At 44.4% G+C, this 13669-nt stretch overlaps 1 protein-coding gene across 9 annotated transcripts in view; it reads right to left on the reverse strand.

The window, feature by feature from the left end:
- Positions 1–13669, reverse strand: part of MTMR1 (myotubularin related protein 1) — a 64963-nt gene that overhangs the window by 31232 nt on the left and 20062 nt on the right. For all 9 annotated transcript variants that reach the window (XM_040467341.1, XM_040467349.1, XM_040467346.1 and 6 more), the window contains 7 exons: positions 11298–11373; positions 8644–8738; positions 7904–8011; positions 5053–5154; positions 4656–4739; positions 3462–3611; positions 2341–2529 (listed from right to left, as the gene is read on the reverse strand). In XM_040467341.1, coding sequence (XP_040323275.1) covers positions 2341–2529; positions 3462–3611; positions 4656–4739; positions 5053–5154; positions 7904–8011; positions 8644–8738; positions 11298–11343 — 774 coding nt within the window. In that variant the 5' untranslated portion in view covers positions 11344–11373. The remainder of the gene's footprint in view (positions 1–2340; positions 2530–3461; positions 3612–4655; positions 4740–5052; positions 5155–7903; positions 8012–8643; positions 8739–11297; positions 11374–13669) is intronic.

Below are 13669 nucleotides of genomic sequence, written 5' to 3' on the forward strand. Positions count from 1 at the left end.
CTTAAGAGGGATCACAGCCCCGACAGATTGCAGACTTCTGTCCTCTTGGACTGTGAGAGAAGAAACTTGTGTTGTTGTAAGCCACCCAGTTGTTTGTGCTAATTTGCACAGGGCCGCGGGCAACTCCTCTCCTGCCCATCTCCTTCCCCAGCCCGTTCCTCTGCCAGTCTTGTCCATATCCATAACTGGCACCACCAGTCATCCACCACCCCCCCCCCCCCCGGCCACACAACTGGGGTGGCAAGCTCATGGGCATCACGTACTGTGGCCACTACACACATCGTTCTCAGTTTTCATGCTTACACACCCTATGCCACTCACTACGTCTCCCATCTTGCAGAAGACGCGCCTGGGGCTTACAGCAAGGTCAGAAACCTGGCCAGGGTGCAAGGGCACCAAGGGCAGAGCCTGGAGGAAAGGCCAAGCAGAATGGATTGGGAAGCCAAGGGTTCTCATGGCCCCACCTCTCAGGCCAATTTGGACACACTGAAGCCATTACCTGGGGGATGGCTGAGCAAAGATGTCAACCAGGCAAGTGGATGGAAATGCTGTCATGACTTCAGGAGGGATCAGGGTGAGATGGAAATCCGGGTGTCAAATTCAACATACAGAGGGTGTCTGGAGTCACGGCATTGGAGAAAATGGCCCCGGGGAGATGGTGAAAAGTAGAAAAGAGGAGCCCGTATGGAGTTCAGGAAGCACCACCATTTGGAGGTTGGGAACGGGGGGAGGGGCTAGTGAAGGAGACTGAGCAGGCCAGGCTGGAGAGAGATCCGAGGGCCGAGATGTCACGAAGGCCAAGTGGACAGAGCATTTTACTCTGAGGTCAGGAATGGGGATGGCTAACACGAACCCAAATGCTCTCTCTGGGACAGGCCCTGTCCCAGGCCGTTTAGAGGACCTCCTTCACGTTGACTCCAGGAAGTAGGCGTACCACCAGTCTCATTTTAGAGACGAGGCAATTGTGGTCTAGAGGGATGAAGTCGCTGCCAGGGTCATGAAGCAAATAACCGTGCTCCTTTGACCCTCCCTCAGAGCACGCTTTATGTTCTCCATGCCACACTGGATGCCACTTGGCACACTACGTGATTGCTTGCTCAGCGTCTCTCCCCAGTGCCTAGCAAGCCGTGACACACAGCAGGCACCCAAGGACTGAGGGAAAATGCCATGTCCGATGCCCTGTTTGACCTACAAAGGAGAAGGTAATGGCTTCTCTCAAGAGTGAGCAGAGGAGGCATGAGGTAGGGGTTTTGGAGATCATGGTCAATGACAGAATAATCACCGTAGCAAGAACCGGCACAGACTGCCAAGAGAAAGACACTCCCAAGCACTGCTGAGGGGACACAGGCTGGGCATGGGGTTGGTGACCACACCCTCAGACCTCTTCCTTTGTGCTAGTCTCATGAGCGACGTGCTCTGCAACACTGTTAGATAGGGACCTGCGCCCGTCTCTTCTTACCTACCACCAAAGCCACTCAAATGCCTCCTACTCCGTGAAGCCTTGTCCAACTTCACAAGCAGGGCTAGCCAGGCCCTCTCCTGGCCCCCCTGCATGTTGAGCTGACACCTCCTAAGATACAGCACCTCGCCTGGTCCACCTTCGTATTCCCCAGCACCTGGCCCTAGTAGGTGCTCATTACACGTCTGTTACCCAAGTGTCATTTCACAAGTAAGCATGAGACGGTAAGGCTGTCGCCACCTTCCGGATCCCTGAAAGCACTTACAGAGAGGGCCAAGTCCTCTGACTGCCAGATGCATGCCTGCAGTAACACACTGTCAGAAAGTCATTCTTGGGCAACAGAAATGACGCGGTTGAGAGCCTTCCCTACTTGGAGGCCAGGTGTTGGAGGCGTGGTCTCATAGCTGTGCCTGGGTATGAAGGATCCTGCCCCCTTTGGCTGGTGGGGATCAAATGGCAGCTGTGTGCAGATGCCACTGTCGCATATGATTTACGGAAACTTTGTGTATTTGCCCGGTTGTACACAGGTGACCGTGTTCTAACAGAGACCACATATGTCACACGTTAAAGGGACTTCCAACGGCCTCACCATCATTTCACTAAAACTTGATCCTTTAGGTGGTAATTCGCTTTCTGGGTCTTTGCTGACCTAGTGGAGCAGACAGGATTGTGGAGAAGCCATGGATTGTGGAGAAGTCATGAAAGAGACCCCACATGTAGGCCCACAGGCCACATAGCAGGGACGAACAGCAATGGGCTGCTCCGATGGAGCCCACCTTCAGGTGGGGAGGAACTCAGCAGTCTAACTGAACCGCAAAACAATCTATGGCCACTGCATTAAGAAAAGATCCGCCGTTTCTGCAACTTTGTTGAGAGTGTACCTTGTTGGTATCAGCGACGCTGTTTTGTCGGGCATCAAAGATGATAAGTTTGTGAGACTGTGCATTAGCATCCATTATTGTTTGCAAGTATTTTTCATCTTCTTTGCAGCGTTTATCATTGGGACCCACAAGTGGCTGGCTGCAACGGGTAATCGTTGCCTGACTTTCTGGATGAATCCATGATAACACCTGGTGTTTATAAGCAACAAACATTAGTACAGTTCCCCTGATCACCCTGATTCCCCTGTCCCCTGATCACCATGCCTTAAAAATAAGTTCTCTCTTCAAGCACAGCTTCTTCTGTGTACTTTTCTCAAACATGATGAGTAAAACCAAGCACAGCATGATAGTGGCCATGGAACTCACTGTTTTTGAGTCAGGTTGGAAGGAGTCTGACTCGATAAGCTCCAAAAATCCCCATCCACCACTAAAATTGTATTCTACGAAAAACAAACTAAGTCAAACTATAACTAATGTCAAGCCCCACTCCTATTTGAATGATTAGTTTTATTTTGTCTCCTAATTTAAAAACATCTTTGTATCTTAACCATCACATATGTGGCAGGATGAGGGCAAAGTGAAGACGGTCCCTTACAGGATCTGAAACTATGCCCCCAAACCTCCCCATTTTCCTTAAGCAGCCAAGAGACTCGAGATTATACCCGACCACAAATGCTAAGTTCAAAAACGTTCACTCCCTCCTTGATTATGGTGAGAGGGTCACGGGTGTATACATATGTTCAATCTCATCAAGCTGTACATGTGCAGGTTTTTGTGTGTCAATTATACCTCGATAAAACTGGTTAAAACAATTCACCCCCTGCTGGCTCCTATGTCTGCTTTTGTAATCATGTCCCTGTCGTGCAGCTATAGTATTGCACTTAGCATCTAAGAAAGCGTATTTGCTCTAAGAGGACTCATGGAAACCAGAGATGCACATACTGTCAATGCAAGAGCATGCTTTCTTGCCACTCCTTCCTCATTTGCAGCTGCCTTTTGAGGTTTTTCAGCTGAGTTTTACACTTTCTATTTTGTTCACTAGAGTTTTTCTGTCTTGTTCTTTCCATGTTAGATCCCATACAGTGTGTGTTTGTGCCTGAGTGATGATGTTTATCACTTACGGGGACTCTGCCTTTTGCTCGAAAGGCCGCCACTTTTGAAAGGTCATCATCTTTTACACTAGTTGGCACCACAATGACAGCAGGATAGGTGTCGCAGAGCTCATAGCTACTGTTCACTTTGGATATTTTCCAGCTCTCATTTGGCAAGCCCTGCAGCACGTTAGAGAAGGTGGGGGAGGGGGGGAGCAAACTTCTATACTTTCAAAAAATACTAGGCATGAACCACATCCATTTATTTTCCCCTAAAATCCATTTATAATTTGTTGTTCATTGCTACTTAAAAGTTTAAATATATATTTATCTAACACAATCCACTTCTTACCCATGTCTAAAAATGTAATGAAACAGAAGAATTTCTAAACATATTTTAAAATGGAAATTATATACTAGAATCGAATCCCATATATATTTCTTGTTGTGTTTTCTTTTTCTTAAAAGTCTATTTATGTATTTTGAGAGAGAGAGAGAGACAGCATGAGCAGGGGAGGAGAAAAGAGAGAGGGAGAGAGAGAATCCCCAATGTGGGGCTCAAACTCACGAAACCGTGAGATCATGACTGAGCTGAAACCAGGGGTTGGACACTCAACCAAGTGAACCACCCAGGTGCCCCTCTTGTTGTGTTTTCTATATAGAATGAGGATGGTGTTGCCTTTGAAAAACCCATGAAAGTTGTTTAGGAAACAACATGTACATGAACATGTACAGAAACTTTTTACAAACATCTATAAAATAAGTAATGTAAACCACCATACCAAATATACAGTGGGGGCAAAGATTAAATGTCATGCAAACAGTCTCTTATAAGAACATCTTGAAACTGACAATGCACTGAAAACTACATAGGTATAGGAACACCACAGCATACTGATGTAGTCAGGCCACACACATCATCTAATTTAAGCCATTGGTTTGATCCTTACTCATCAACTCATCACCAGAGTACCTAATAAAACCCACCCCAGCCAATTTGCTTTGTAAACCCCTGTGCTTGTACTCCACTTGGCCTCTGGAAAAAGGACGAAGAGCAGCGTAACGAAAGGTGTGGCATCGGGAGAATGAAGAGCCTACAGGCTAAGGGAGTCACATGCACAACCTGTTTCAAATGGTTTCTTCTCCGCTACATTCCTAACTTCTGAGAAAAGGAAAAAAAAAGCTCCACCCACTATTTTCAGTTCGATAAGCATCATACTTTACCTGTCTCTTATATTCAGATACAGGATCATAAACTTTCCATCCGTTTATCGGAAATTTTTCTTTGTAGTTGAATGCAAAGAGAGTCTGGATACAAAAAATACAAAATATACATGTTGATATTTCTCTGCTATATCATATACCCAATACTAAAGCTCTTCATTCAGCTCATAGCTGAATAGATTAAGATTTCTACTTTAACCTATAAATTTTGAAGCAACAAGTTGGCAGTTTTCTTAATTGTTAAACAGAACTGACAAATTTTAAATATCCTGGTATTAGTTACAAACAGAGAGAAATGAGATGAAAGAAACCTCTGAAAAAAAGGAAAAATAAAACATGACTTTTGGACACCCACCCCCCAAATGCATGCAAAAATGGTTTATTTGGGTGTACTTACCTGCCCATTGGAAAGAGGAAATGCGTGTTTGTTGAGGTTCTCAAATATCCCAAGTTTACTCTGTTCTTCCTGTTTATAAGCAAGTCGCAAGTTCCTCATATCCTATTAAACAATTAGCAAAACTCATTTATTCAACATTTATTGAGTATCTATGAGGCAGCCACAATGCTATAATGAGATTAATCATGTTAGATATTGCTTCTACTAACAAAAGCCAATGAACAGAAACACTCCCCACAAGATAAAAGCAACTCTGGAAACTGGAATAAACGGGGACATGTTGGGGAAATAACTCATCCAGAATGGAACCAAGAGGGTGGCTCGTGCCTGGAAGATGTGCGAGCGGGTCCTGTGCACTTACTGCTAAAGCTGTGCCCCAGAATCATCAGCTTTTAGCTGCCCAAAAAGTCGATTACAGATTTTACACCATGCATATACCAGAAATGCACCAGAGGTTTCTCTCTGTACTCATTAGCAAGGACTCTGTATCACATAAAGACTATGTCCCTCGGTGTACTCCTTACAGAAATTATAATGCTGTTTCTCAAAATCACAGTTTCTTAAATGCCCCACCATGCAAGCTGCTGGCCGCGGGCCCGAATGCAAGCCCACAGGAGCACTCCTAGTGATGTGGCTCTGACTTTTCCCCAAGACTGCTTTGAACAGGATCCCCTGACCTTTTTAAACCTATGCCATTGATTAAACACAAAAATCTCGGTCTTCTTTAACATTACATGTAATTCGAAGATAAATATGACCACAAAGAAATTACGAGCAAGAGCAATTTGGGAAGTGATGAGGTTATTGTCGCAATGTTACTTGTAACAGAGAAGAAGGGAAAGAACTAAAATGTCCCTCAACAGGGTCTGGCTAAATAACCTATAGTACTGCTAAGGGAATACTGAAGAGATGTTAAAAACCAGAAGCAGGGGCGCCTGGGTGGCTCGGTCGGTTGAGCGTCCGACTTCAGCCAGGTCACGATCTCGCGGTCCGTGAGTTCAAGCCCCGCGTCGCGCTCTGGGCTGATGGCTCGGAGCCTGGAGCCTGTTTCAGATTCTGTGTCTCCCTCTCTCTCTGCCCCTCCCCCGTTCATGCTCTGTCTCTCTCTGTCTCAAAAATAAATAAAATGTTAAAAAAAAATAAAAAAAAAACAAAAACAAAAACCAGAAGCAGTTCTTTCTGTACTGATGTTGAGGGCTTCCAAGATATATTGTTAAGGGGGAAAAGAAAGGGACAGAACGGTCCATGTAATATTCTACCATCTACATTTGTAAAGACCATACAGGATGTGCAGGGAAGTTGGAAACAGCAGGTGCCTGCACGAGTGGAACAAGGTGGCTGGGGGTTGGGTGGACAGAGACTTACTCTTTCCTACACACACCTTTGGTACCTTTTGAATTGTGTACCACTTGTTAAAAAAGAAACAAACCCTACATCTTGCAATGCTCCCCGGCATGAGCTGAGAGGGCTGGGAGCGTGGCCCTAGTAATACTAGGCTGGAAAACATTTTAAAGCAGCTATTAGCAAATGCTCACCGCAGCCACGAAAACATCTTTGAACAGCCACAAAGCACCTGCCTAAACAATGTAACTTCCTGGTGTGCCCTCCCTCCAAGCTCCTCCCACTACAGACGTGGTAGCTCATTGAGCTCTCTTGCTATTTAGGATTGCTGAGAGAGAAAAGCATTCTCAGCAAAGGAAAGAACACATGGCAAAGGAAAGAACAAGTGCGAAGATTCCAAAGCGGGGGGCGGGGGGGGGGGCAAGGTGGACGTGAGCAGCTAAAGGAACCGGGATGGCAAGAAGGAGGGTAGGGTGGTTGGAGAGGACACTGCAGGCGGCAGTCATCCAGCTCAGACACGCGGGCTTTGGGTAAATTTTCCCTCTAGCCTAAGGATGATGGCAAACTACTGGGGAGTTCTAAGAAGGGAAATGTCATGTTCCCAAAATGCAGGATCAAATCATCGCTCTGCTTTAAGTTGCACAACTGTTTCACACATCTCCGCATGTGGAACCCCGGCCTGTTCTAGAAGGGCAAATGCAATTTGGCACAGGACAGCACGGCCATGTAGTGTCCATAGGGAGTCTAGTGTGCCAGCAGATTCATGATCTGCAAGAGTAAAGGATTCTTTGAAAAAGTGGGTTCAACTGCACTCTGGGGCCAACCGGAGGGAGCTATCTTCAGAGACGTGATCGCAGCAAACAGATGGGCAGGAATGCAAACCCCAACTGTTGGAAGGGACCTTGGCGATGCTGCACAGGCTCTTTCCCAGTACTTTAGGTAGGGGCGTTAATAACGTGTGCCCCATGAGGTAAAGTATTAGGGAATAAAATATACCAGTTAAAGTGTTTCTTAAATGACCAGTCATCATTAAAGTAATCACACACATTTCTACTTAACCCAATGGAGAAAGGGTAGGAAACCAAACATAAGCACGGCTCAGGTGTAAGTGCTGACACTGTGTGTTTAATCACAGAATTTATGGAATACTGCTGTTCCTTCAGGAAATCTTTGACCATCCTCTGTTTTGAAGGGTAGTGTTAAAACAACAAACTGAAAAAACAGTATTGATCTCTGCTTTTCACTTGGTTTCTCTAAAATGTAACAAATAACACCAGCGGTTACAGGACCGCATTTATCAGAACACTTCAACAGAAAAGAAGAGGTTTACTTAGACTGCTTACATAGTGGTAAGAATTAGCCGATACAAGCTGTGAAGAGGCCCCTGTTCAGAAAACACTGGAGTTACTAACAGTAGCGGTTAGTCTCACTGCCCAAAGACCGTGAAGAATGCATCAGAAAAAGCTCCAAGCTGACCGCCCCCTCTGTTTCAGCCGTGTTTGTACAATACCTTGCACACGATCTCTATACCACAGGAACTGTCCCCGTGGCTCTGTGCTCCGATCTTCTCAACTCTGCTGATCACACCAAGGGGAACATCAAGAACAAAATTCGGGTCCTGGGTTGACAAATTAAAAGGAAGGCCTATCACTGTTGGTCAGCAGTGCTTTCATACTTGAAGTATTCGCTGGGTTAAAACACACATTTGGTTATATCACTTTCCTCTTTGTCCCAACTACAAAACCAAAGTCTGATTTATAACCTGCTTTATGAAGTAGATGTTCAAGAGTATAACTCAATGCCTCCCACCAGGTGTAAGTGCTACTTTATTTTTTTGGGGTTTTTTTATTTGTTTAATGTTTATTTATTTTTGAGAGACAGAGAGAGACAGAGCCTGAGCGGGGGGAGGGCAGACAGAGGGACACACAGAATCCAAAGCAGGATCCAGACTCTGAGCTGTCAGCACAGGGCCCGATGTAGGATTTGAACCCACAAACCGTGAGATCATGACCTGAGCTGAAGTGGGATGCTTAACCGACTGAGCCACCCAGGCGCCCCTGTGACTGCTACTTTAATAGCATTTTTTCCCAGATGCACAATCTGTTTGCAAACATGCACATGTTAAAACTTATCCTCCGGTCCTCTCAGGGTGATGGGATTTCAGGTTTCAGGGTTCTTTGTACTTTCTTCGTTATTGTTTACTTTGTTTTGAAGTGTCTTTAAAAATAAAATACCCCTTTAAAAACTTACCCTCTCGACACTTTTGAAGTACATCTTAAAGTCTGTCACTGTTAGGGTTCCAGTCACTGCTCCCACAAATGGACAAATGTACATGACGTCTTTCACTGAAAGAAAAAACCCAAAATAGCAACTTCTGCCATAGACTTGGGCTTCAATAACTCTTGAGCTTCCACATATATATATTTGTGATGCCAGTTTTCTAGGAATTTTACATTTTTATTACATTAAATAACAACATAGCTAGTCTTCGTAAGAAAATTTCATTTTAGGGGTGCCTGGGTGGCTTAGTCGGTTGAGCGGCCGACTTCGACTCAGGTCATGATCTCGCGGTCTGTGAGTTCGAGCCCCGCGTTGGGCTCTGTGCGGACAGCTCAGAGCCTGGAACCTGTTTCGGATTCTGTGTCTCCCTCTCTCTGACCCTCCCCGTTCATGCTCTGTCTCTCTCTGTCTCAAAAATAAATAAACATTAAAAAAGAAAGAAAGAAAGAAAATTTCATTTTGTAAAACAAAATTCTGATTTGTTTCTTAGGGAGGCACTTAAGTAAAGGGCCTCAAAATAAGTTACATTTTGTCATTGTTCTCCAGGTAGTTAACATTTTCCCTGAGTGATAAATTCATCATATTCAAAAACACATTAATTAAACTCTCAAGACCCTGGGCTGCTGTTTCATAAATTACTACTACTGAGAGCTAATGCACCTGCAAAGGAAACTGTTTTACAGATGACAAAAACTAGAACCGCATCAGTGGACTGGAAAATGGCTTCTTTGCCTCAAATTCCTTATCAGCTTCCATGTCAAGTTTTCTTATTGTTGATCCAACATATTTAGCATCACTCTCAACAACATACTGGATTCCTGCGGGTTTTCGGAAGGTCACACCCGTCCCAAAGGTACCACATTCTCACCATCTTCTCTAAGTGCCACTCCACAGGAATAACAGGGGCGTACACGGCTACGTAGGAGTTTCAGTGGGACATTTAAAGGCACTAAAGTTGTCATCCAGCCAGATTCTCAAAACACTTCCATTAGACTTTTCCACAGCTCAGTATCTAACGAGCAGCGCCTGTTGTTGGGCTTAGAGGGCAAAGCGGGCAGAGTCGCTGCTTACAAACAGCCAAGCCCTAGGAGAGGCACTACACAAAAAAATCACCATTATACTATAGCCTCACAAATGCTATCATAACCCTGTGGACACAGTAAGAGCTCAGAAAAGGATCCACTCAGATCAGTAGGGGAGGAGGAGGGTGAGGAGGGATGGGGCAAAGGGAGGGAGGAAGAAGAGAGCACAGAGGTGTTGGATGTTAGCGGGGCTGGGTCAAAGCACGCAGCAAGGATGATAGCACATGAGGCCAGAGAAGACCTATTCATGAAGGTTCACAGCAGCTTTATCCGTAACAGCCGCCAAGTAGAAACAGCCCAAATATCTACCAATAGATGACTGGATAAGCAAACTGTCTTGTAGCCACACAATAGGACACTGTTTGGCAGTAAAGAGGAACGAGTGTTGACCCTTGCCACAATGTGGAAGCATATCAAACTAATTATGCTGAGTGGAAGAAACTCGACAAAAGAAGGAAATACTCAATGATTACATTTCTATAAAACCGTAAAAAATACAGTCTACAGTGCTTGGGATGGGGGAGACGGAGTGGGAGGCAGGGATTATAAAGGGCCCGAGGAAACTTCTGGGGGTGATGGATATGTTCATTATCTTGACTGTGATGATGGGTTCCCAGGTGTATAATGTGTCAAAACTCTTCATGTTGTATATTTGAAATCTGTGTGCTTTCCTGTCTAGAGAAGGAGAGGCATGATGTAATTAGCTCTGCATTTTAGTCAGATCATTACAAAAGCAGTGTGGAGGCAGGACTACAGGAACTCCCAGAGAAGGAACAGAGAGGCCAGAAGTTCCAGAAGCTAAAGACAAGAGTTTCAAAACCATGGATGGGATGGGATAAGCAGGGTCTGGAGCCACAGACCAGGATACTCAGCAGCAGTATTGTTTGGAGGTCCTGGTAGGAGAGCCCAGCTACTCAGACGTTCTTGACACAAGACGATTATACTCTGAGACTGAGCACAGTCTCTATGAGAGGGCGCCATGAGGAAAGAAGGCAACACTCTGCCTGGCAACTAGACTATCCAACCTACCCCGGCCATCATGAGGTGACCAGGTCGTGACCAGCCGCCCTCCCTCGCACCCACGGCACGGTGCACTGGCTGCCGAAATGCCTGGCGCTGCTCACGCTGCCGCCGTTACAACGCAGGGTGGCAACACACGCTCTTTTCCTTGTGATCGAACTGTACTTTCTGGAATCTCATAAGCCACTGAAATTGCTCTGCCAACTTCTCAAAACTTTATTAAAATAGGATATGGATCTTCTGTCAACATATTTTCCTTACAGTGAAGGACTTCAACAAACCATTACTTTACAGTCGGCGTCTAATCAGCCTTCGGTTCACACTCAGTTGGAACTTAGAGTGGTCCTATATAGTCTTCTCTCTCTTCAGGTCATGAAGACATTAATAAGAATGAATAGACGTAGTTCCTTCGTCCTCTAATTAAATTGGTTTGGCTGATCTCCAGCATATACATCACTTGTGCTCACAAGTGCCATTTCATTTTATGGCTCCCTATAAGCAAAGTGTACTCATTATACTTACCAGTGGCCTTGATTGATTCTCCTGGAAAAAGTGGCGCTTCTTCCATCTGTGCCAGTTTATTTCCATCTCTTAGAGCCTGGCAAAAAACCAAACAGGAGTAAATCTCACTTTCCTGCTGTATACCCAGAAGAACTGTGGCATTCTGTGCTCTTGCTACGTGGCTACAGAAGCGTGCAAAATGGACGCCCCCTCCCCTTACAAGACAATCTCAAAGCTCAGCATCACAGGACACCATGCTGCATATTCTAGCAAATTGTTACACATATTTAATTCACAGTTAGAAAGCATTAATACAGAAATGGCTTGACATGACAGATAGATACTGTAATCACTACACAGACAGCTATCATAAGGTGCCTTCAGAATTTGGACATAAGGTCAGAAAAAGGTTACCTTCTGAGCATGAAACTAACACAAATGAAGTCAACATTAGATGTAGGTGCTTAGCTAGCTGTAGACATTCCCCACCCAGCCTGTGAGCACTATCTAGTGTGAGAAACTCTGAAGTCTGATCTTTAACCAGGGAGGGGGTCTCATGGCAGTAACATTAAGGAAAGCCCTGGGCTTCCATGCTGCAGCTCAGCTACCCGTGTGTGCGCACAAAGCGTGGGGGTGGAGGGTGGCGAGTGGGCTTGTCAGTGTGCGTCCCATCCAGGCTGTGAGCGCGTGCTCCCATCTGGCAGACGAGGATGCCCTTCACTACTGTGGAACAGGGTGTGTCCATCAGCCTTTTCTGGAACCAATGCCCTCTGCGTGGATTCCACACTCACCAAGCAAATTGCTAATGACTTATTAGGCTTCCTGGCTACAATGATACTGGGAAAATGCGGTCTTGGATGGCTGCGGAGATACACGCCCATATTCCCAAACGTCCAGATTGGCCCTGCTGCCCAACTAGCCAGTTTCTTGTGAGTGTGCTCGGATGGTGCTGGATGGCTCAGGGGAACTGAGAAAATGGTGTTCGAACTACAAAGCTATGGACAGGAGCCTGAGGGGCCTATCCCAAGTTACTGCCACCCCATGAGATGCTGCCAAGGAAACTGGCTACTTTCTCCTTAGCATCTCTGACACAATGTGTCACGAATAAGAATAAGGTGTTCAAAACCTCAGCAATTCCCAAGCCGTGTTTCATAGAGCATTAAATTCCCAGGAGATGTAGTCTTTTTTGTTTTCTTCGAAGTTTAGGTAATACTGGGTTAAAGAAAAGCTAAACTGTGTTTTTTTAAATTTCTTATTTTAGTGAGACAAGTCTTTAGCATGTTAATGCACACCGAATCAGCAAGAGGGCACTAGAGTATGCGGCATTTCCAGTACCTATTTGATCAGGGGCTGCTTTCGCGAAAAAATGTTAACATCGGGAGGCCACTAGTGTTCAATGGAAAACAGGTCAGACAATACTAAATTTTCAGCATAATTTTGTGTAGTAAAATTTTTAAAATGAATATCTTTTATAATTCTAAATTATTCAAAATTCAAAACAACCATGATTTGCATAGTTACAAGAATATTTCAATGTTTTATTAATGGGACTTAAAGGTCAGTTTAAAAACCTTATACATTGTAGTTTTATCATTGTTTTATAAAACAAAGAAAGGAACAAAGGCAAAACATAAAAAGCAGATTCAATGCTAACTGTTGATCAGGGTATGTCTGTCCTATACGGAGGGCACAAAATGACATGGTCCATCCTCCTTATTAAGACACACAGTTAAAATACAAATTGAGGGTCGCTGTTACCTCCAAACAATTTTATTCAGTTCAATTTTTTAGTCTGGATTGGTTTTTAAAACAGTGTCAGCCAAAACTTTTAGGGACATAGAGAACTGTTAAAGGTTAAATGGAGAATTGTTAATGGAATCATTTTTATACTCACACCCAATTTGGAAACATCTTTAATGCAATAAAGCATTAGCCAGTATTTATACTTTTAAATGTCCAGTTTTAGAAATGTTAACAGCATCACCAGTCTTAACAGAAGCCTTAATTTGAAAGTCTGCTTTCTCTTGTCTGAACCAGTGACTAATTTTATGACAGTTACAAAGTGAGAAAACTAGTTCAATAAATATCTAAGTTTAAAGTTACTTCAAATATTACACTATTAATGCTTATTTTAAAGGCTAAATATTATCAACTATAAACCTAAATTCCTTAACTTATATTTAAAAATAAGTGAGGATAGGTTATTTTGAAATATATGTACTAAAGCAAGATGTTCTAATCAACTGAACCTGGAATGGGGGGGGGGTCGGTCTGGGGTGTGGGGAGATGTGATTCACATTAAGCTTTATAACGAGCCATATCAAATACCTTAAAGTCCTCAACCCAGGACTAGCTACTAAAATGTTGCAGATGGGACACACCGGTGACTGGGA

This window comes from Herpailurus yagouaroundi, unplaced genomic scaffold, assembly GCF_014898765.1.
Source record: "Herpailurus yagouaroundi ecotype Mexico unplaced genomic scaffold, PumYag 67440, whole genome shotgun sequence".
In the NCBI taxonomy this organism is placed as follows: domain Eukaryota; kingdom Metazoa; phylum Chordata; class Mammalia; order Carnivora; family Felidae; genus Herpailurus; species Herpailurus yagouaroundi.